The sequence below is a fragment of the Cyrtonyx montezumae genome, unplaced genomic scaffold, assembly GCF_038088225.1.
Source record: "Cyrtonyx montezumae isolate F1298 unplaced genomic scaffold, pur_monq_1.0 scaffold_34, whole genome shotgun sequence".
Taxonomy (NCBI): domain Eukaryota; kingdom Metazoa; phylum Chordata; class Aves; order Galliformes; family Odontophoridae; genus Cyrtonyx; species Cyrtonyx montezumae.
This window is the reverse complement of record NW_027072039.1, coordinates 3,394,728-3,418,823: the sequence shown is the minus strand read 5'-3', so window position 1 is coordinate 3,418,823 and position 24,096 is coordinate 3,394,728. Positions and strand designations below refer to the sequence as shown.

Below are 24,096 nucleotides of genomic sequence, written 5' to 3'. Positions count from 1 at the left end.
ATGGATGGAAAGACAGAATAACCTTCTCATGGGCTCCCTAACTGCTCCTCTCACATACTGTGTTCCTCCTCTTCTACTGATGGCTTAAGTGAGCAAGAAACCTCTACCATTAACTGAAAAATTTCAGAGCATTTTCCTGAAAGAAAATGATCAGCTTTCCTCTCTGTTTCACATAAATCCAGAGCTGGGATGAACTTAGGATATGTACTCTTTATTCTTGTTTAGGACTCTGACACCCTTTGAATACTGTAAAGAGAAACTCATAAAAGTTGCAGAAGAAAAGCACTGAGATTCTGCAAGACAATAAATAGCTTAAAGATGGTGGGATGGGACAGTGCCCCATGGAACAAGGAATGAGGGATATTCACCAGCAGGAAGGAAATGGGAGACAGTGCCAGGTGGAAATATGCTCGTGCAAGATCTACTGGTGCTCTCTGCTTCCAGCTGAGCAAGGACATGCACCAACACAACTGCCCTACCCAGGATGACTGCTCTGGTCCACCAAGAGGAGTTGAGTGGATGGGGTTACTTCCATCTCTGCACCTCCTCATATGAACCTTCAAATCACAGCAAATCCACATCAATAAATCCCCCCAAAAACAAACTCTGGCATCGCTATCGCAGACTGGAAGAAACACTGGGAGAGACTAATAGTGTATTTCTCTGGTCATCTGTGTATGTCAGCAGAGAGAAAAACCACAGCATCTTCTCTCACAAAGCCATCCTTATGGGCATTACTGAAAACTTGGGCCTTGGGTTTGAAATATTTGGCTTTTGTGGGGAGGGGTGGCTTTTATAAGAGCTTTTCTGAGAACGGTATAAACCCAAACATCTGAACAACAAAAACTACAAAGGCTCCAGAGAGGTCATTCTTTTAGACTCTTCTGATCTTTACAATACGGTTGAAATCTAAATGTTTTTATTAGTTTTTAACTCTTCAGACCAGGAAATGATCTGAAACTTTAAAGACTCAGAAAAAAGAAATTGCAGATAGCAAGTAAAAACTTGTTGTGAAGGTTCTCTTTAAACAGATTTTACTCATGTTTTTTAGAGCTTCTTGTAAGCTGAATACAAGAATTTGCTCCTAGTTTCTTTAAGGAGGCATTTATTCATTTACTGTGGAAAAATGTACACCATCTATAGCAAGCCCTACATGAAGCCCATAGAATACAAATAAACAGGCTAAGTGTTGGAGGCAACAAAATAAAGTTGCCTTTCTTTATTCCTTGATACACAGCCATATCCGTTGCTGACAGTCCAGGGGAGAACCACACCAGTCTCTGAATTCACAGATAAGTAGACTATTTCATCCTGAACTACGTTCAGACCTGGCAATCCCTACTGCCACTCTGCAGTCCCATGTCCAGTCATCCACCCTGTAGCCTGACACATTCATCTGATAAAGCCTTTTCCCACATGATGAGATCCTTTATACACTGCCAGACTGGTGCCTGATACGAAGCTCTACATTAGAAGGAGTAAACTTTGAATACTCTTTTCCAATGTGAATTTTTATTGTCTGCTGATTTTTAGCATATTATTATCCAGCTACAGAACATACACATAATGTGTTTCATCAGCACAAAGCTAACTGTATGGCTTTGCAAGTCCCATCCATGAAATTCAGCAGAGCAGCACAGGCTTGTTTCTACAATGCCTAACAAGTCTACAGATCGAATTTTTGCCAGCAAAACCCTCAGCAATAAGCCTCCTCCAGTGCTGTGACCCAACCACCACTTCTCTTGGGAATGGAACTGGCACATCACTGTAAAATCGTGGCACCATGCCTAGAAAATTAAGTTCTCTTGCTGTGAAAGTGGGTTGCCTTTTTTTTCTTTATAAAATTAATGTATCCTATTTCAAACTCGCATTTGCCACAAGAACTGCCATCCCTGCAGTGTATCCTCCTTCCTTTCCCCTCCTCCTTTCAGCCTCCCAAGGAAATTAAAGTATTCATTAGCTGTATCAGCTAGAAAGAAGATTTAAATGGCATGATGAATTACCCAAAGCAGCTGTGCCTTGACAGATAGCTGATGTTGATGTGATGTTAGGCAAAGCACACACGTATGTGCAGGCCTTTTAACTATGAAGTCAGTCCCAGGTCATAAATTACAGTAGTCCCACTGTGCATTTTTGTTACACTCCCACTAAACTCAGAGATCTGAGGAGAGCTGGTGGAGCATCTGCAGAGGTAACTCAGTATTTTGGTGACAAGATGTTCACTGTTCTCTTTCCCCAGTCTGGATCAACAGCTTCACCAGTACATGGAGGACACACGTCCACTCAGAGGAAACTGAGTGGGGACATCTGGTCTGATATTTCACAATTTTTTTCTGTAGAAGTGTATAAATCTGTAATAGATCTTTTGTAGGTAAGGAACTGAAGTCAGCTTGTTCTATGAAACTGAGATGGGGACCCAATCTGAGTTCAACCCTACAGTCCTTTGAGGTTCACACTGGTGTAAGAGTTGCCCATGTGTCATAGAGCTAACATGAAGAAGGGGCATGTGTTATGTTAATGGAAGTGCTTTTGTCTTTAACTATTTCAGATTGTCTGACTACTGATGAATGCTTCTGGTTAAGACAACTAGACCATAGCTTTAAATGCCATCTGGCTCTTGCCTTAATGAAGACTCATGTAAGTGACCTCCTCTCACTCTCCTTCCATTCTTAACACAACTTTTTCCTAGAAATGGACTTGTTTGTGTAACAAGAATTTTTCCTTTCTTCCCCCCCCCCACACACATTTTTTTTTCCTTGCAGACTGCACTCCAGTACCAAACATTTGAGCAGAATCAAACTCATCTGCACTGTCAGGATCCCAGCTTGGTTCTCTATTCTGAAGAATCAAGTCCTACAGACATGGGAAAAGGCACTCTTAAAGGAATACCATGCACATACCCCTCAACCCCAGAGATCTACATGCTAGGCAGCTTTAATGAGCTGGCAATATCCTATCAGATGATCCTGGAAAGTTCCTGTTTTGACAGTTCACACTGTTGAGAACAGAGGGTGTTGACTTGACTCGATTTCCCTTCCACAAAGCCTCTGATAGCCTAGTGCCATGGCAGAAGCACCCTGTTGTCCCTTCTTACAAAAAGAAAACAGGTTTCCAGGAGAAGGAAGGAAATGGTTTAACACAGTCCTACTCAGCTACCCATGGAGTAGTTGTGTCTCTTACCCAGGCCAGAAGGGTAACAGGAGGTAACTGCCAGAGTCAACAGGAACAGTAGGCAATGAAAGGCCTGAGGGCTCAACTTCAGGGTTTCCCACATATCCCACGAGAAGCAGAGCAGAACAAAGACATTTTGCTATCCAATCACTGCTGTTACATAAACGAAACCACTAGGAGAGGCCTAGGAATGAATGAGAGGCACAGATGACTAACAACACTGTATTCAGAGCAAAAGGAATCTGATGGTCTCTTACAAAGAAAAGTGAGAAAGAAAACCATCCCCAGGAAACCATCAGGAAATTCAGAAAGATTGGCTTACTTTCCAGCCAGTCCCAGTCTGGGCCACCTTTAAGAATCTCTACAACTGCTACTAGCTGTTGCCAGCCTTCTAGTGACAACACCAAATGTCATTTTTTTTCCCTAAGGCTGACTCTACCAAAAATTTCAGTTACCTGGGCTCCCCATTGATATCTCTGAATTAATTAAGCTGTACCATGCCACCCTTGTTCTTATTAACCAACCTGACAAATACGTTTTCCGCAGTGTGATGAATATAAACCTGGGTCTTACATGTCTATCAGCCCAGAATACCAAACAGGCAACTGGATAGAGCTGTCAAGAATGCCTACCAAAAACAGTTATAAGTCCTCATTTTCACAAACTTGCACTTCATCGGCCCACACTGCATTCTCTTTTAAAGCTAAAAGAAGGACTAAAAGAAATTCCAAAAACTCCCCCAAAGTTTGGTTACTACTCTGCCTCCTTAGAGCTGCTGTTCACCCTAGGGATTCCACGGGGCTCGAGATTCAGGTAGGAAGAATAAGCCTGCACTGGCAAGAAGATACAGTGAAGAAAGCTAATATGTGTCTGACATTTCTAAGTTAAACAAAGTCAGGAACTGAACCAGAACCCTCTAAGCAAGTGTTCAAATAACAAGCAATCTAAAGATACCTACTTTTAAGACTGGGAGCTTCAAATAGGTGCAGGACAGGCTTGGGCTTCAAGTCTATGAAACAATAGTACACAGAAACTACAACCAATACAGGCACTTAGATGCTGCCCTTTAGCTCTGCCTGAATGATCAAAACATTTATTTTTAATTAAGCCTATTTCAATATATTCACTGCTTCCACAACAGAAAAATGCTGAAAAGCTTCATACAGTTTTGAGTATTTTCAATACATAGAGATAAGAAAAAAAAATAGAAACGATAAAACAATCCATCACGCCACAACGTTGGCTGAATTTTCCTTTCCAATGATGGCAACAAGCAGCAGGAGCAAAAGGGAACAAAGGATTGGGTCAGTCTTTGTTTAGGAAGGAATAGCACCTGCTACACAGGACAACCTGTACATTCATACGATGTGGTATAGAGACCTGAATACCTGAACTGTTGTATTTCCTTCTGACAGTAAAATAGCAGTGCCAATAATGCACCTCTTGAACAGACAGAAACACCTGGAACTTCAAACTGTGTCACAAGCCTCTTAACCTTGTGCATACTTCAAATGTTTTGAAATCAGGTTAAGTGACTCTGGATTTATTGATAGCAGTTCCCAGGCCAACATGTAGGCTCTCGAGAGCATTATAGGCAATATCTTTCTTAGGCTCACTCTTGGGGCAGGGCAACAACTAATGGGGAACTCTAAAATTGGAAATAATTTGACCTATTTACAAAGAAAGATGACAGAGTAATGTTAAAAGATTTGAGACAGGCTTCGCTCTGTCTTTTTTACAAAGCTATGGGAGCACTGTCACTCATTCTAGCAAACCAAAGTAGAAAAAGATTTGTACAGGAACTTCTGACTCAATCCTACCTTCTTTAACAAAAATAATCTTTGGTGCTTTACACTCCAGCCTTTATTAATAGACTTTTACAAATTTAATTAGTTTGACAGTGAGGGCTGGTGCTAGACACTAACATTGGTGTGTGCTGCAGCTGGTTCCTACTTCTAGTGTAACATCTTCCTGAAGCCTGCCAAGGGTGAGTTATTAAAAAAGTGAAATTTGTAAAAGTGAAGAAATATGAAAAATGGATATGTGTTGTATGTTGCCAATCCGACTGGGGGATTATTCTCAACTGGCACTACTAAACTTGCCCCAGATTCAATGAAACATAGAAGTAGGGCAATGCAAACATATATGCACATAGAGCATTGCTTTTCCGTGCACTGGGAGAAGAAGAGGCTGTTAGAAAGCTCAGCTCAAACTTAACACTGGCACCACTGTCCCAAATTACAAAGCACAAGATGACTGCTCAAATTACGAGATTCATAGGATGAAAAAATGACAGCTGTGATGTCAGATACCAATCCCTGAGAAGAACAGTTAGGAAGGAAGGGACATGTCTGTGTGACCATTTGCATTTAAATCAACCCAGGCTCAGAAAATGGTTGCGCTTACTCAGTTAATGTGACTGAGGCAGCAGTGCTTTGTATGCATTTATTTTTTAATATTTAAATCAGTACAACACTGACATATTGCTAACTTAAAGGTGCTCTGAAATTACCCAGGCAGAAGGTAGCTCTTCTTACACTTCAGCAGCTAAACTGATGAACTTCCTAGCTAGAAAACCACTTTTTACTGGTAGTGCTATACCCACTGCTCTCTTAGAAAGTTTTCCTACTTCATGCATTCATTACACAGAAATGTAACACAAAGCAATGCAAAAAAATCCATTGCTAAGGGATTGGATTTAGTAGTTGGGTAGGGACAGTGATAGGAGGATGGTTGGACTAGATGATCTTGTAGGTCCTTTCCAACCTTATGAACCTATGAACCTATGAACATGTAAGAAGAACAAACGTTGTGTGGATTTAACTACTGACACACAGAAAGTTTTCTGCTCTTTTCCCTTATTAACACTGAGAAAACAGGACAATAGAAAAAAGATGATGCCCCGAAAGAAATGAGTGGAATCAACAGATTATGGAATGAAAATCCAGATATCTTAAAGTATCTTTGTCGTTTGGGCCACCCTACATCTCTTCAGTCAGTTAGTCAAAGCTAGATAGTAAATTCTAAAGTGAACGGAACACACTTTCATCAGCCAGTAGCACATAACAAAGTTTTCCCAAGAGCAAATGCAGCTCTTCTAAAGTTACATTTCAGACCCTTCTGAAGATGTGTAAATGCTTTGAAGAGAGTGAAGGGAATTCATTCTGTCTTAAAAGCATTACTGCTGGGTGTTATTTTGTGTTTTGATTTGTTTTTCTGTTATTAATAAGGGACTGAAGAAATCATTTTCTCAGCTAAAAAATATCTAGGGAAATTTCTCTTTTTTGCAGCACATGGCATGAAAGAACCATATCTGGCAAAACAGCACTTGGGTCTTATACTCCCAAAGTATTTCTATCACAGATCTGAAGAATTACTCTTTAAGTACAGTATTAATCTCTGCCGTAAATTTCCCTATCTTACTCTCATCAAATAAACAAAAAGTGTAACCAAACTCTCATCAATTATAAACCGAAGATGTGGCCTTTTTTTTTTCTTTTTTTTTCTTAAATTAAGGGTGTCAGGACATATAATTAGAATAGATTACTGAAGATTGTTCATCACCAAGAATAAGACCATAATTTGAATGGATAAATCAGAATTTTAATAAGACATTCATTTTGCCCTGATGTGGCGATGTGTACTGTGGTATCCACAATACCCCTGTACTGTGAATTTAATTACGTGGGAGATAAGCACAGTGGCTAAAGCAAGCTTTCTGTGGTATGAAATTTTGATCAAAAATTACAGTATGATTTTGTGTACTAGGATGTGTCTTACAATAGCAACTGCAATGACAGCTTCAACACTGCTTATGCAAACGCTGTACAGCAGCCCTGAAGATCTTCCATTGCAGAGAAGAAAAAGGAAGAGACAGTAGTTTCATTTTACAGCTGGGAAACTTCTGCAATGAGGACTGAGACATCTTTTTTCAGGAAGGAGTGCAATAAGTCTTTGGTTTCCTCAAGTGAATGTGTGCAAAGCATCTTTTCTATAAACTGTACACAGTTCAGAACTGATTTGCCACCTTTCTCACTTGATCACCAAAAACTGCACTGGAAGGGTCCTGAAATACCACCTGAGTCAACACCTAGATTCTTGTAGTCACATTAATGTCTACTACAATAAGTTACCATTAGGCTAGTCTAAAACACGAGGTACATCAGATGACTAACTTTATGGAAGCACTTCTCTCATGGACTAGCAGAGACAGTTTACGTTGCCAATCCAAATTGGACACCTCATTTTTATATTACTGAGTTGAAAATCAGCTCTGATTAACCTAGAACAGGGCAAAAACAGACTGCAAGACTGCAGACCTGATGGCCAAATCGTTCTGAATTTCCTCAATCTGTAAAATATATTGTATAGCAACAGCAGAGTGCCAGATAGGAGTGAGCTCACAGAGTATGGAATTTATGCAACTGCATTTGTCTTGCCACAAATAATTAGTTTTTATTGTTTGCAAGTATGAAATAGACTGATGTGGAACGCTCATTTATCAGAGCAATGTAGACCAAAGTCTTAACAATGTTTAAGCAGACGTAATTTAAATTTTGGACATGCAGAAGTAAAATACTACCATTTTGGCACACAGCTCAAAGAGAATTATATAAATTACAGATCTAACTGCATTTGCTGGCATTCATTCACTGCTGATATTTCATAATTAAACTTAATTCTATAGAGCTGTACTCTACCGGTCTAGGTCAGCAGTCAATTAAAGAACAACCCTCTCCAGGACCAATGCCACACTCCAGTAAGTGTGAGCATCATCATAAATCAGCAGGAACCCTTTTTTGCTTATAGAATTTGAATGCCAGTGTTGCCCCTATCAGTTTTAATAGACTTGCTGTACTGAGTATGAGCAGTGGAAATGTCTTCCTCTCAATGACTTCTGAGTCCAGACATTTTGCTAGGGTATTTTCATTACCTTTGGTCATTAAAATAAAGAACTGCAAGCTGTTGCCTCCACTAGCAACCACTAACATAACTCGCTCACCACAAACAGGGAAATAAATGGGGTTTGTTTTCTCAGAGGCTGGGTTGATAACTGAAGAATGGAAATAAAAACTAGGCACCTCCTTTCCAAATGTAAACTTCATGAACAGGTACCTTGCCAATAAGTAAAGGAAAGCAAGCATCTCTCCCTAGAAGATCTAACAAGTACTGCAGTTTGGGAGATCCCTGCACATTTCTTTTAGGCCATGTGGTCTTAGCTGGGACCTGGGTCTGGGCTGCTCTCTGATCTGGTATCACACCTGCTGCCACCATCCTAGTCACAGGATGATGGGAGTTTGTTCCCTTCAAGAGAGAGGGCAAACACTGTCCATGACGGCATCCTTACAGCCCAGACACTGGAAACAAAGGATGGAAAGTCCTATGAGAATAACACAATTTACTGTGGGCCTCAAGGCAGCCAAACTGTGCAGACAGGAGCAAAGACAAGCCCTTTCAGCACAGGTTCTGTGTAGAGACAACCATCAATGTTTCTTTTTTTTTAATTAAAAAATATAAAAGGTATTGACAGCTTGAACAGAACTGTTTAACCCACCACCACAATTGAACTGCCCATCCGAGGGCCAGCAATATCGCCGCGTGTTGATGAGAGAAAAATCAGGCAGTGAGTGGCAATAATAGGGATAGTTCTAGATGTTGCATTATGCAGCTCTTTATGTCTTGCTATAAATACAGTATCAATAGCACTTGCTAAATCAGCAGCTGTTTCCAATAGCAAAAGTCAGTTTTGCATCCTGGACAAACCAGGAACGGATCCACTCATCCCATGACCGGGGTGCTCATCCAACTGCCCAGGCTTTCCCTGTAAGCCACCCAGCCCTGAGCTCCCAACACAGCCAAGACTCCTGCTGACGTCAATGCTACTTCTGAATATCTTGAAAGGACTTGGAAATTATGCACACATCCCCTGGTAATGGAGTTGCACATCCACAGAAAAAAAAAAAAAGAAAAGAAAACGCATCAGTTGCCACAAAACCTCCTCCTAATAAGTACAATTAAAAGAGACCTATAAAGGTGGTTTAATTTAAGTGCTCACCTGGGACCTGAACTCTTTGGACAGGAGCTTGGAAACAAATGTGAAAAACAACTCAGCAGTGTCTGTATGCAACATTTTAGACTTACAAATTATTATGGCAGAAGCTGTCAAAGGCCAGCAAATAGGGTGGCATTCGGGCACAGAATGAAGGTAAAATGAATTAAATCTGGCCAATCCCAACCAGCCAATGAATGCACTTAAATGAATGCTTCAGTTTCAGCTATAATTTCGTCCTCTGCTGTGTGCAGGGACAAAAATCTGCAATTTAAGTATATCTGGAATAACTTGCACTCATGTCCATAGGTCATGTCCCATCCATAGGTACCGATCTATGTACCTATACCTTCCTTGGGTCCCTGGGGCTGGAGAGACCACAAAGTGGAATTGTGAAAGTGAAATAAATCCCCCCCGTCAGATAGGCAAAACCTCTGCAAAACACTTACACAGCATGAATACAAATTGACATACCAAAGCTATGAGACAATGCGTGAATCGGAGGATATCATTACAATGTCGATGGGCTAATCACAACACAAAATAAAACGTGTTTGTTCCAGCACTAAAAATCACAACTGGGGATCTGCTCTGCCCCTTCTAACACTGGGCTGCTCCTCATCTACCTGACATAACATCTTCTGGGGGCTGATGTGCCATTTATCTGAAGATAAAAACGAAGTTCAGGGCGATGCCTGCTCTATCTGGGTAATGATGACTGGCATCGGGAGCTCAAACATTTGTACATCCACAGCAGCTGCCGGGCTGCCCACTTCTGCAATGCTCTCAATAACTTTTCGGGAGGGAACCACAGTGTTGGAGTAAAGTTTGCTGTGAGCGGTCCCGAGCACAGGAAATAAATAAATAAATAAACAGAAATAACACCTTTAAAACTCACGCTCCACTCTTACCGCGGGAATCTAAAAATAGCAAGAATAGGAACAAAGATCAGGGTGATTTTCAGTGCAAAAAGGGGAGTCCAGAAAAAACTGAGATGGCCGTGAAAAAAACATGCTGGTTAAAAAATAATTACGTCACGGGTTGCTCCGGATCCTACCGACCCCCCTCCCCCCCTCCAGGCCACCAGCCCGGCTCCCATCCCCGGTTCCCCCGGACCCTCCGCCCCACGGTCTGCGGGCTCGGGGGGGGGGCTGCGCTCGCGGACCCGGCCGCACGGAGCACCCCTCCGGGCTTCGAGCCCCTCCCGCTGCACGCGTGGGGTCCCGCGGACGTGGGGCCGTCCGCGCACCCCGGAGAGGTCCCCCTCCGCGGCAGCCTCCCCCTCTCCTCCCCTCCCTCATCTCCATCCTCTCCTCCTCTCGCAGCCATTCTCCCTCCCTGCCTTCCCCCTTTCCCCTCTCCGCATTCCCACCCCTCACCCCCCCATAATCTCCCGGACGCGATCCGCTCCCGCATTCTACCTCCCTCTCCCCACCAAACGCGGCATTTCCACCTCGCTCTCCCCCGTCCCCGCCGCAGACAGACGGACACACGGACGGACACACGCGCGGGGCTCTCCGCTACCTCTCCCGAGCGCTCCCGCTCCTCCAGCGCGCAGCACGCGCCGACAGCCCCGGCACGTCGGGTCCCCTTCCTCCTCCTCCTCCTCCTCCTCCTCCCTGCCCGCCCCTTCGCCGACGCCAGGAAGAGGGGGGCAGCTCCGCCGCCCGCCCCGGCCCGCCCCAGCCCGCCTCGTCCCGGCCCGTCCCGCGGCACCGCAGCCCCCCCCCCCCCGCACCCCGTCTCGCCGCGCTCGGGTTACCGTGCGGCTGCCAGCGCTCTCCTATTACGGGCAGTGCGGGGCCGGGGAGAGGGGGGGGGGGCGGCGACGGGACCCGGGGGGGGTTGCGGGCGGGGAGCCCAGGGGGTTTCCTGAGGCTGGCTTTATTGCTTTGGTTTATTATTTTATAGTCTTATTTCTTTTTTATTTCTTTATTATTATTATTATTTTGTCATTGTTTTCCTTTTATTTTATTTACTATTTATTATTTATCGTTATTCATTTTATTTGTTTTTATCTGTAGATCTGGATCGTTATTATTATATTAATATATAAACATATTATTATTACTACAATAATAATAACAGAAATGACTAATAATAACCACCGTGCTGAGAAGCTGAACTAACTTCCACTGCCCCCCCCCCCCCAGCCCCTCTCCCCCTTGAGCCCCCATGCCCTCATGCCCTTGTCACGTTCACATTAGGCCCTGGCAATGGTGCCCATATGCCTTCCACCCTTGTCATGCAAAATCCCTGTCTCTTCTTGTTGATGCTGGGGGATGAGGAGCAGCTCTCAGCAATCCCCTAGGCCTGCTTGTGTGTTTACAGACCCGTGCCGTGATCTTTTGAATGATTCCTTCTCCTCCCTGAGGCACTCAGGTTGCCTTTGTCTGCAGCCACTTTCCTCATCCTTGCTGCCCTCTTCCTGTCCTAACAGATTCCTTTGGGGACGATCCTATTTGAGGTTGTGCCCCAGAGGGTGGTGGGCACAGCACGGTTCCCCAGAACAATGAGCATGGACCCAAGCTGCTGGAGCTCAGAGAGCATCTGGGTTGCATGCTCAGATGCAGAGTTTGTGTTTGGGTGTTCCTGTGAGGAGCTAGGGATTGAAATCAGTGGTCCTTGTGGGTCCCTTCCAACTTGGGATATTTTACAATTCTGTGAAGAAATGTGCAGAATTTAAGACACAAGCAAACCGGTGATTTGTACTGCAGCAAAGTAATGCTTTCCTCTTAGTAATCAGAGTTTGATGAGGAATTTTTCAGCGCAGAGCTAATGTTACCATGGAACTATCTTAACCTGGAGATTCTGCTCCTGCCATGGCCAGCTCAGAGCCTGCCATTTTATGTGTGTGCTTCATTATTTTTCTCCTGGTACCTTTTCATTTTTACCTGCACTGAATTCCCTTTTTTTTGCACAGCCAGCCGCACAATGCCCTGGCATCTCTCACTATCTTTCCTCTCATTACTTGGAACTGGATGAACTTTGAGGTCTCTCCCAACCCAAGTCATTCTATGCTACCTTCACTGATCTGGTACCACCCATTTCAGGAAGGAGATCAGCTTTTTACGCAGTCTAATAGTGATAGGATAAGCAAGAACTGGTTTCTAATAAGAAACCAGGATATTTAGGCGAGATGTTAGGAAGAAATTCCTCATTCAGAGGGCAGTGAGGCCCTGGCACAGCTGCCCAGAGCAGCTGTGGGAGCCCCATCCCTGCAGGTGCTCCAGGCCAGGTTGGATGGGGCCCTGCTGCACCCTGACCTGCTGCATGGCACTGATCCCATGGCAGGAGCTCGGGGCTGGGTGGGCTTTGAGGTCCCTTCCAACCCAACCATTCTGTGAGTCTGTGATTCTGTGTCACTCCTGTGTGCGCACACTGGTGAGCACGCATCCCAGTGCTGACCCTTACAGAGCCCCACATTGCCCCTCACTGACCTTCATTGTCAGAGTTGATTGCTTGCTCCCTCACTTTGCATTTTATCTTCTTACCAATTACTGAGTGACACCAGGGCTTTCCCTCTTGCTGCTATCACTGTTTGGTCTCCTTAAAAGCCTTTGTCAAGAGCCTTTCAGAAATCTAGTCTGATATGGAAATTAGATCACCCTTATCCACACTTTTGCTGACCCTTTCAGAGACCTTTGAGAGTTTTGTTTAAGGCAGAATTTTACAGAAGCACTGTTGAATCTTCTCAGATAGATTGCACTAATCCAGGTGTCCTTTAGTTCTAACCCAATTAGCATCTCTGATTGTGCAGCGCCGGCGCAAGGTTTGTAGACCCCTGGTTCTCTGGAGCCTGTTTAGTGCTCAAAGTTTAGTTGCACTGTTGCTACACTTTAGGTGTCAATGTTTAAAGTGGGAGATTACATGCTGCCGATGATAATTCAGCCACTGCATCCCTGGGGGAGAGCTCAAGGACACAGATGCGCACTCATTGACTCTTGTGCTACCTGAATGCTGTGACTGTGAAGGAGGCATATAATAAAAGCAATCAGGGTAAGGGAATAGTTAAATCTAATTATATATGCAAAAACGCAGACTTGTGAGATGGTGCTATTAACATATGTAAGAAGATATCTTACTAATTAACTGTATGTTGCCATAATTCTCTTAGCAAATGTATGCATCTGAAAGCACACAAAGTGTGGCACAGACAAACTCACTTCAAGGTCTTTGACCCAGGGAACTATTTGCCCTTCTACATACCTGCAGCCATCTGCTTCCTCTCTTTCATATTTTGCTCTGAAGTCTCTGGGTCAAGGATGTTAATGCATGTTTTTTACTTAATGATTGCTCATACCAGTGGGAGGAGGGAGGGAGACAAGCTCTGAGCCTGTAAATTGAATACTTGTCTAAAGACAGAACTCCTGTTCATTTAGAATTATAGTGTCAACACATCCCCACCACTATCCATGTCCCTCAGTGCTTCATCTATCCATTCCTAGGATGGTGGCTGAACCATCCCCTGGGCAGCCTGTGCCAGTGCCTAACCACTCTTTCTGAGAAGAAATTTTTCTTTACATCCAAACTCAACCTCCTTAGTGCAATTTGAGTCAATTTCTTCTCATTCTATCACTGTTCCCCCAGAGCAGAGGCCAACCCCCAGCCCTCCACAACTTCCTTTCAGTGGTTTATAGAGAGTGATAAGATCTCCTGTGAGCCTCCTCTTCTCCAAACTGAACAATCCCGTTTCCCTTCTGGGTGCTAGAACCTCAGTGCAGCCCCATGCATGCCTGCCTATTTTCAGGGAGAGGGCAGGGAATAGAAGAAAGGTACAGTCTGCCATCAAGGGGTATGGGAGTCTGTATCCACACGTTTAGGTGTGCATCCAGATGATAGCATGGGGCTCTTGCAGAAAGGGGAAAGGGAGCATTGGAATTGCATCCTTTTTTGGGTGTTGAGCAGCTCTGACTGTGATTGTTGGGTTTTTAGAAACTTCAGCTGCTAGAAACAGAACCACCTGGTTATCTTGAGGGAGGGATGGGGGAAAATAACTTTTATGTCTTTCTGTTTGCAGAAAATTTCAAAACCAAGTGAAAATGTCACCTTCAGCCTCAGGAACATCATTAAGCATTGTTCAGACTTGTGCTTTTTGAAGACTTCAGGTATTGGAGACTGTTAATATAGAGAAAACCTGTGATATTTGTAGCAGTTAGAAATGTTACTGTGAAGAGAGCAGCTTCAGAGCTCTTTTTCTGTGTTCCCACCCTGCTACCCTTCTATTCCAATAACTGTTTTCTGTTCCTCTCCTCCTCACTGTCCTCCTATGGAATAGGACCAAACTGCAGCACGTTTTGTTCCTTTACACAAAGCAGTATCACTGATGACACTGATATAATTTGAATTTTGGTTATTTTTTCTCTTAAGACAAGGATGCATTTACATAGTATTAATTAGGTAGCACATGATTAATATACCGTGGAGGAAATCAAATGCAATTTCACTGTGTGTATTACAATGAGTTTTGCTTATTGCTCCTAATTTGCATTTCTAGAAGTTACAGCAGCAGAAGAAAATTATGTTTTAAAGTTTTGTTTTAAATATGTATCTTGTTAGTGCTCTGCAGCTGTCTTTTACTGCATTATAGGAAGCTTCATATGGGCGGGGGGGGGGGGTGAAGGGGGAAGAAGGAATTAATCTGTGCAAGAATGCAGCCTTCCTTAATTTTTTACTGTGAAGTTAAAGCACCTTTGTCTAACTCACAACCCTGAAAATAGGAAGAGTGTAAAGAGCAACCACATTTAGCCAAGAGCTACAAGATTAGGGTGTTTCTTCTTTGATGCACCTCAAATAGCTCCTTGCCCCCTCTTATCTTGCTCTATTTCTGGAGGTGTTCAAGGCCAGGTTGGATGAGGCCCTGGGCAACCTGATCTGGTGCCTGATCTAGTGACTGGCATCCCTGCCCATGGCAGGGGGCTGGAACTAGGCAATCATTGAGGTCCCTTCCAATCAAGAGATTCTATGAGATAGTTCTGTGACCTTTCAGGCACCATATTCTGAAAAGGGATACTTTCCCCAGATTTCTTGTTCCTCTTCTAATAGCCACAATCTTACACTGCAAGGATGTGCTGAACATGTAGGAAAAGATGGCAAAACAGATTCTGAGATGGGCATGATAGAAGGAAGGAAGTTCAAGCAAGCACAATGGGGCATCCAAAATTCTGCTGGTATGTCTTGGTCCTGCTGTGATGTTCTGCTAGGGACCTATCCTACAGACTGGAAGGCAGGTGCCACTGAAGTCAGAGGCACATGCAGACATAGCACCTCTAACAACTGGGCCACACACTGGTAACAGTAACTTTATTATTCCACAAAAAAAGCTCTACTTCTACTCCTCTTTTATTTTTTTTTTCTGCCATGTCTGCTGACCTAGTTTGCCATGCACCCTGTATACGTGTCCTCTTCCACAGAGAGGAAGAGAGATGACACCACTGCCAACTGAGCATACCTAGAGGTAGGAAGGGGAAAAGGAACAAGAGGGAGAGATGAGGAGGAGGAAATGAAAGATGTAAGAGGGAGATGAGGTGAAGAGAGAGAAACAAAATCCATATCTGGATGCTTTTTTCCTGAGGCTGACAAGTTGCTCAGCCTTTGCTGTGGGACTTTTTCAGTCTATCAGTGACCAGTGTCAGTGAGGCAGATGTTCTACCATTATGCAACAGACCTTTATATGGAGAATAATTCAAAGAGGATACCTCTTCCTATCAGGAAGAAATTCTTTCAGTGCTGCTGTTCTATAGCCTAGCATACTGCCCCTGTTCCCTGTGAACTCCCCAAAAAGCTGAGATGAGTGCAGAAGAGAGGGAGAATGGAAAGTACTGATAGTGATGCTGGGTTTTTGGCCACTTTTATAGTATATGTGAAATGAAATGCAGTCCTGAGATGTGATGCCTGATCTGTTGCCTCCACGCTGAATCTCACTAAGTATGAAAAATGAGTTTTGCTCGGTGTGCAGCCTTTTCAGCATCTGAGGCTGGCTGTCAGAATTTTTGAGATTAAATTCCTTTCCCCTTTCCTTGCGGTTCCAGTTATTTCTTTGACTGCAGAATAACATGCAGATCAGCTGGAGGAGGGAACACACTGGCTTGCAGTAATGTGTGCAAGATGAAAATGGAAAGTCTGTGTATCCTCTGTGCATTTATAAAACTAATGAATGCAGAGATCACCTGTCAGTTAGCAAAAGAGCTGTGGGAAATTTGGAGGTCACATTGCAAATGCTTTGCATTCAGCGTTGGGATGAAATGCTGAGCATCACAGAGGCAGGGATCAGCCAGAAGGGAGATGACTGTAGGTCTCTGTTCTGCTCCTGGTGTCACTGATGGCCTGGGATGTAAGTGAGGCAAGTCACTATCCGTATTTGCCTACATGGATGGGTGAATTTTAGGCTGGGAACTGCTTACTGGTGGGTGTTCACGGTGCATAACGGGCCCTCAGCTGTGGGATTCAAAGTACTAATGTAATATGAACTTTAAAAATATTTTCTAAAGGTATTCAGTTGACTAACAGGCTCATTTACTCATATTTATTATGTGGTGAAATAGCTTGGCAAGATCTCTATCAGCATCCAGCTACATGAGTAACCTAATTGACTTCAATGCGACTCTGTAAGTGAGTAATGTTTTAGTATTGGCTCCACAAAATGTTTTAGTCATCATCAGCTTACAAACTGTGTGAGCAGCCCTGCCAGCACTCACCACAGCGTAGTGCTTGACTGCAGGCAGCCCTGACACGGGAGCAATACTCAGTAGTAAGAGCCTGCGTAACCCACACCCACGTGAAAAGTGACTCTGTTCTGCTGCTGTGGAAGCAGCTGAATTTCCCTGGCATCATATCCTCTCTGTTCATGGGAGAAATCAGCAGAATTATCCAGTATCCGTAATGCTGTAAGGAGGAAAGTGTTTTATTGCAGATTGTGTGGATGCCGCTGCAGAACTGACTCATGGCTCTCCCTCCTTCTCAGGAAATGTGGTCATTGCAAGTCTGGAGCTGTAGAGCTCTACTTACAGCTTCTCACAGTAATGCCCAGCTAATGTCTGTGCTTTGATTTCCCCTGCCTTGTCTTAGTCCCTTTGTGCCCTCTTCCACAATATCCCCTGTTTCTTTTCCCTACTGCAGGGGAAGAAACCCTTTCGTTCTGCTGCTTTTCCAAAGTGCAGAAAAAAACCCATTCAGTGCTATCTCTCTTTACAATAGGGCTGACTCTTTCAAGTCTGCTTCATCAATAACACCAACATAAGGCATGCCCAAGGGAGGTCTGCCCTCGTCCAGCTTGAGTCTGAGCATCCTCAGGGGTGGGAGCATATCTCTTTATATTTTCTGAATTACTGCATGCATAAGAAGAGCTATACAAATACAGCACTTCTTACCCCAGCATAACATCCTCAGTGCTTTACCGACTGCTGGGGCAATTTGTTCACAGATTACAGTATCTGAGTGGTTATGTATGGTTGCATATTGTTCCTCCAAATAACAGGCTTAGCCAAAAAAAAAAAAAAAAAAAAAAAGGATTCAAAGAACAAGTATTATTTTAGAAACAGGGAACCTCTGAAACTTTTCTGTACAGTACTTGAATAGCATATTCTGACAAAGAGCATTTGTTTGTGAGCTGAGGAGCTTGATCCAAAGCCCAATGGAGTCTCTTCCACTGCATTCAGTGGGCTTTGGATTAACTCCTTCCTAAGGAACAGATGCGGGGTTTTATTCACCACCACTAGAACAATAAAAATGACAAGACAAAGGATAAAGTTGTCTGCAGGGAATAAAGCACTGTTGTCCTGCAGCATTTTAAATACATTAGACTCTGTATTCAAAAGCCAGATCTGTAGAGTTAGTAAAACTGTTTGTGTAGCCTATCCACAAAATATACAGTGTAAAAATGTTTAAACGTGTGTCATAAACACTGAAAGATGGTGTATTTCACTGAGTCTTCTCAGTATTTGCACAGGCTGGGTTATAAATGTAACTATAAATTCCAGTTGTGCAAACAGAGATAACACAGAAATAGTTTCTTGCCATTAATCATGAAAACTGCAGATGAGGAGGGAGAAAATGAGATTTTTTAATGTCACAGCTCATAGATGGATCCAAAGTGTTTTCCTGGGACAGGCTTTCCTTTAGTAAGTTTATCTCATTCAACTTAACAATTCATTATCTGGCCAACTGATGTTATCAATATGTAAGCAACAATGAGCATTGAGGAGTAGGGACATTTGCCCCTGCAGGGAAAATTGGGCCAGAGTCACCCCCAGGATAAAAGAGTCAGAAGGGGAGATAAGCAACTGTGGCAGATTCAGGAGCTGAGATTGAAGTGGCAGAAAATGAGAAAAAAAATAGCAGAAACTAAAACAGGAGTGAACCTGGGACTTGCAGCAGAGACAAAATACAAGGGGAAGATGATTGGGGAATTTTGAGAGGGAGAGTGAAAGCATCAAGCGTAACAGGCTGTTTATTTTTAACGTTTGAATGGGTTAATGAAAAAAGTAGAAACTGGGAAAGGAGACTGAATTACAAAGGGTTGCAGTCACAGCAAAACAGACTTGTGATGAACATGTGGAGAGATGGTGGATTCTGAGAGCAGAGGAGCTAGTGCTGTCTCGTGCCAGAAATTAGGATGAGCAGAAAAGGACATTAGACAAAACTTTTTGCACCAGCAAAGAAAGAAAAGAACTTGACCAATACTACTCCACAAATAGTATTTCTGTGACTTTTACAAATATGACCAATTAAATTTTATAGGCTCCGATTTGAAATGCTCCCGGCTTTTTCAACTCGAAAGAAACAAGTCAGCTTTCTTCAGCCCTACACATTTAATAGCCAGGCAAAGTCAACATGATGCTTCTGAACATTAATTAAATGCAGGAAGGCACATTTTGTCATCTCATCTTTTTGTGCACTGTTGTCGCAGGTGTCTTCTGACAATTACGGAAAGGAGAAATCTCTCTGCCTCTGCTTAAACTCCTACATGGGGAACCCTACCAGCCTCCAGGGAGTTAAACCCCTATTATACAGAAGAACAGCAAGCCCTCCTTCCCATGATCCTAGCATTTCTATCTTTATGGTGCTGCAGCCTTAACGAGTGCTTCTGCAAACTCTATCTTTTAATCTTGCAAGTTTTGCTCATTAAGATACAAGACTTCAGCAGAAGCTGCCTTCTCTAGACAGTTTAACTGTCCTTCTGTATGCCAGAGGCTGGATGCTTGCTCCTTCTGGCTCCATTGCAGCAGTGTTCAATGTCATTTTCCTCAAGATATGTGGCACTACTTGAAATCATTAAGTGGGAGAACCAAGCTAGAGGTCCATAGATAGTCATGGAGAATTGGATAATGTTCCAAGAAGCTCATTGCCCCCACCCACAACTACAGTATCAGAATCTACTAAAGATCTTCACTTGAATTAGCAAGGAAAGAGGCCAAATGACTAAATGTTGGCCAGGCTGGGAGACTGGCTGTCCCTGCAATAAGACAGGGTCATAGCTTCATGTCATCTTTCAATCATCAGAAGGGAAAATATGCAAAATGAAACTGCAATGAGATGAAAAGACAAGCTGATTATGGCTGGCTAATTAAAAATACACACTGTTCTATATGGAAGTTTTGCTCTGAACTATGAACTGCCATGAATTATATTGTCTAACTCAAATACTGCCTGAGTAGGCAATCATATTTGTCTTTGGAAATGGAGATCAGTAGGCACATTTTACAGAGCTGCCAGTGTGATACTCTTGCTGCTTACCTCTGACAGCTTCCAAGCAGAGCTGCATAAATAAAATTATAATGCCAGAGGCCAAATGGAATGGCTGTGATTGCTCTGCATGACTGACAAGTCCTTTGGCTTCCTAGACCAATGCTGCCCTCATGATATGAAGACATACTCAACAGCAATATTAACAGATTATAATTGCCAGTGAACTCCTAGCTATGAGCTTGTATATACGGCTCATAACTTGGATGGATCCCCTGCTCCATTGCCCAGCCTAGCTCCACTGACTCCACTAAGAACTGGACTCCAGCAGGGAGCAGGCTTATGAAAAACAGGGCTAGCATGATCTAGCTGGGGAGAACTACATCCATAGAAGAGGGATGATTTTACACTGTCAAACTGGCATGTACCTTGCCTTGTGGGCCACAGAATTGATCCACAGAATGGAGCACTCCTCTTACAAGGACAGCCTGAGTGAGCTGGGGCTGTTCAGCCTGGAGAATGGAAGGCTGCAAAGTGACCTGATGCAGCCCATCAGTACCTAAAGGGGAGCTACAGGAAAGAAGAGAACAGACTCTTTAGCAGTGTCTGTGTTGACAGGACAAGGGGAAATGGTTCCAAGCTCAAAGACGGTAGATTGAAGTTAGATATAAGGAAAAAGTCTTTTACGGTGAGGGTGGTGAGGCACTGGAACACGTTACCTAGTGATGTGGTTGATGCTCCAACCCTGGAGACTTTCAAGGTGAGGCTGGATCAGGCCTTGGGCAACTTGATCTAGCTGTGGTGTCCCTGTTCATTGCAAGGTAGTTGGTCTAGACCGCTTTCAGAGCTCCTTTTCAACTTTAAGGATTCTATGATTCTATACAGTCACAAAATATGCTGAGTTGCAATGGACCCACAGGTCCACCAAGTCCAAACTCCTACTCCACACAGGACCACGTAAAATCCAAATCCACATGTCTTCTGACATTTTCAGATTCTGCAAAATCTGAATCCACAGTGCATTTATGGCAGTGACATGAAAGGCAGAATGAGGAATAGGAGTTGCACACTTGAAATATTGGATTTTTATTGTTGTTTTTAAGCAGCTGCCCAGCAAAATTAATCAATCTTTCCTGAGCTGCCTGGACTCAGGTCCTTCGGTGATAAAATCTTTCATAAAACCAATAAAAGAGCAAATTGAGGTTGTCTATCTCCAATAAAGCATTCCAGCAAAACAGTAGATTTTTTTAGATCCACTGCATTACAAATTCTTTCAGCCTACTACTGACCCTTTTTAATAGTCATAAATGTTCTATTGAAATTAGGAGTTTTTCACCTATGTAATCTCACAGCTTTTTGTGCAGTAGTGTTGCAGAGAAACCAAGTGGTGTATTCATGTATCATCTTCCTTATTACCAGTAAGCAATAATGATGGTGGAAAAAATAAAGAAAATGAGCTGCAGTTTATGCTACTCCTACACACATACGCATTCTCTTTTTTTGACTGGGAGCTGCAGGAAAGGCTCAGTAATACAGCACATGAACTCTCTAAGAGCTGAAGTTCAACAGGCTGTGTTCTAGGTATAATGAAGCAGCAGCATTTCACTTCTGTAGGAAGAAACCTACAGAACTCCAAGAATATTTGTAAGCATTGTGTTGTTCAGCAGTGGGCCCAGCTTGGCTAGTTCTGAGCCTGCCACATACTATATCTCTTTGGAAGGACCATATTTTTACTTTCTTTCAAAAGAAAATATTACTTTGCCTTCTGACAAGCATCAAGTGTAACATCTGTTTACTGCCTACCTCTTCTGAGACCCCTATCATGTCTTCACTAGTGGTGAAAGTCATTATCATCTACAAGATATGAGAATTTTCTATGCTTTGTTGAAACTCAGGCAATTTCCCTTTACTTGAGCCATTCAAGCAAGTGTGCAGTCTGGACCTAAGTAACTGCTTGTTACTTCTCATTAGCAGTTTGTTGAAGATGAGAATTGTATGATGACCTTGGCCTCCATGCTGAGTAAGTACACAGTTGAAAGTAAAAAAGAGATGCTAATTTCTATTTCCTGATTTCTGTTAATTGAGAATAAGCTTTCTCTTGGTATCATCAAAAATAGTGCAAAATCTGCACATATTATTTACATAGTTAATCTAAAACTTATAATTTTCTTGCATGAAAATAACACTGCCCATCTGACTGTTTAGATATAGACAGAATAGTTCTTATGGATTTTTCTCTCTCAGCAAGTTCAAGCTCAGAATGGAAGTTTCTGTCCCGTTACTCCATATGGTTTCTGTCTCAAACACAAAGCTTCTCTCTTCCACTAATTGTTAACAAGTTGTTAGTGGAGATTTCAGTGCTTCACCTTTTTCTATGGTTAATTTTCTTCCACACTGGTGAAGATACTCTCTTGGTCTTTGATGACTTTCCTATAATAGCACTTTGCAGATTCTGCTCACGTTGCACCAATGGTAAACTGACTCAACTTCCCTCTGACAAAGTTCTGCCACTAAACATCCTCCTGCAGTGGGGGAGCAGTTATTAAGAATCGTGATATCTTCTCTAAAACTAAGGTGTAATCAGTGCTAAGTCAGATGTTTTTCTGTGTGTTGTTACACTCCTCAGCATGGGAATTAATTTATTAAAACAAACTGCATTCCAAAGTCATTGAAATTTTTTCCTCCTTTTCCTGAAATATGGTCTTCAGCCAGCGAATGTTAGAGGTCAGCTCAGTGCTTTCCCAGAAGTTGTACAGGTCCTGCTTGAGATTCTCAAGCTGCCGTGAAGCAGTACCATGCTGAGCAGAGCACTTACAGCCACAAAAACAAAATATCTGGGAATGCCTGTGCAAGTCCACCTTCCAACCACAGTTGGGATGATTTACATATCTGATCTAACGTAGCATTAAAGTTTCATTTTGACTGCTTTGAATTATCAATCTTACTTTTATGGCTTGTGTGGTAAGTTATTTGCCTAAAGAAAAGCAGATTCTCATGGGCTGGCACCTGTGATGGCATGTTGATTTGATGCTTTGTATAGACTGAACCCTAAATTTGCTAAATCATTAAGTGTATGTATTCAGATTCATGTTTCTTTTTTTTTTTTTAGCAGATGTGTTATTTTTTGATGTCAGATTGGTGTCCAGCCCCTTTTAGATGGAATTTGCACTGCAGTAAAAACTGCAATAAACCTTTAATTTCATTAAAAAATCCCATATATATATTATTTTTTTATTTTTTTGTTAATGGTAAATTACACTAGCAACTACATGAAGAAAAAAAATCTAAGACAGACTTTTGAAAACAGGTTTTGCATTTAAAGTTTTCTCATTTTAAGCCCAAACTTTTTGCATATACTGATGTTAGCTGATTATACACATTTGGCTTCAAGATTTTAGAGCTAGCAGACCTGCACTTCTGACACCAGGTATTAGTCATAGACCAGAAGAAGATAATTACTTGCTGACATTTTTCTTTCACTGCTTCTCTAAACAGAATAATTAGTTATTGGGCTAAATTTAACCATAATAAAATATAAAAAAAAAAAACAAAAATAAACAACAACTGTCCTTAGAAACCTAAACTAACTGTATAGTACCAAATTACTTAATCTTTTATTGTTTTTGTCTTTAGACACAAACATGCCTCATGCCTTCTAGTGCCAGCTACCCTGAAGAGTGATGTCTCAACTCTGTTGGAATTCACACTGCCCATTCACTCCCTTTCTACTCCCAACATTTTTCTTATAATTTCTTTTTAAAAACACATGGGATGAATGTGATTATACTGAGAAAAACAAAGAAAAAGGAATAGCTCCATTACACCTTTTCCACCCTAACTGCTCATTGGCATGAGTAAATGAACCACACAAGGCTACCAGCTAAGGGCAACCCCACTGAGCATTTCTCAGACTCTTGGTGGCCCCATCTTGCTCATATGCAGGTCTAGAAGACAGGAGGTGGGCACTAGGATTTCAGATACTGAGTGAAAGACCCAGCAGCACTAATGGGAATGCAGTTTACACCAACAGAACCTGCAGTGTGAAGTACTCTCACCTCAATACCCTCCTTACAGAGGAAGTTGCACCCGTCCCACCAAGCATCCAGTGTTGTGAATGTTATGTCTGAGCACAGCAAAGATCTGTGTGCTTCCTACACAGATGTGATGAGAACAGACTTACCTCTGTCCTCTCC

The 24,096-nt window shown here is 42.7% G+C and overlaps 1 protein-coding gene across 5 annotated transcripts in view; it reads right to left on the bottom strand.

Moving 5' to 3' along the window:
• PALM2AKAP2 (PALM2 and AKAP2 fusion) overlaps window positions 1-24,096 on the bottom strand; it is a 237,905-nt gene that overhangs the window by 75,616 nt on the left and 138,193 nt on the right. For 3 of the 5 annotated variants that reach the window (XM_065745187.1, XM_065745188.1, XM_065745189.1), the window contains one exon: window positions 24,084-24,096. This exon is cut by the window's right edge and continues 70 nt beyond it. In XM_065745187.1, the coding sequence (XP_065601259.1) occupies window positions 24,084-24,096 (13 nt within the window). The other 2 variants (XM_065745191.1, XM_065745190.1) reach the window with 2 other exon arrangements.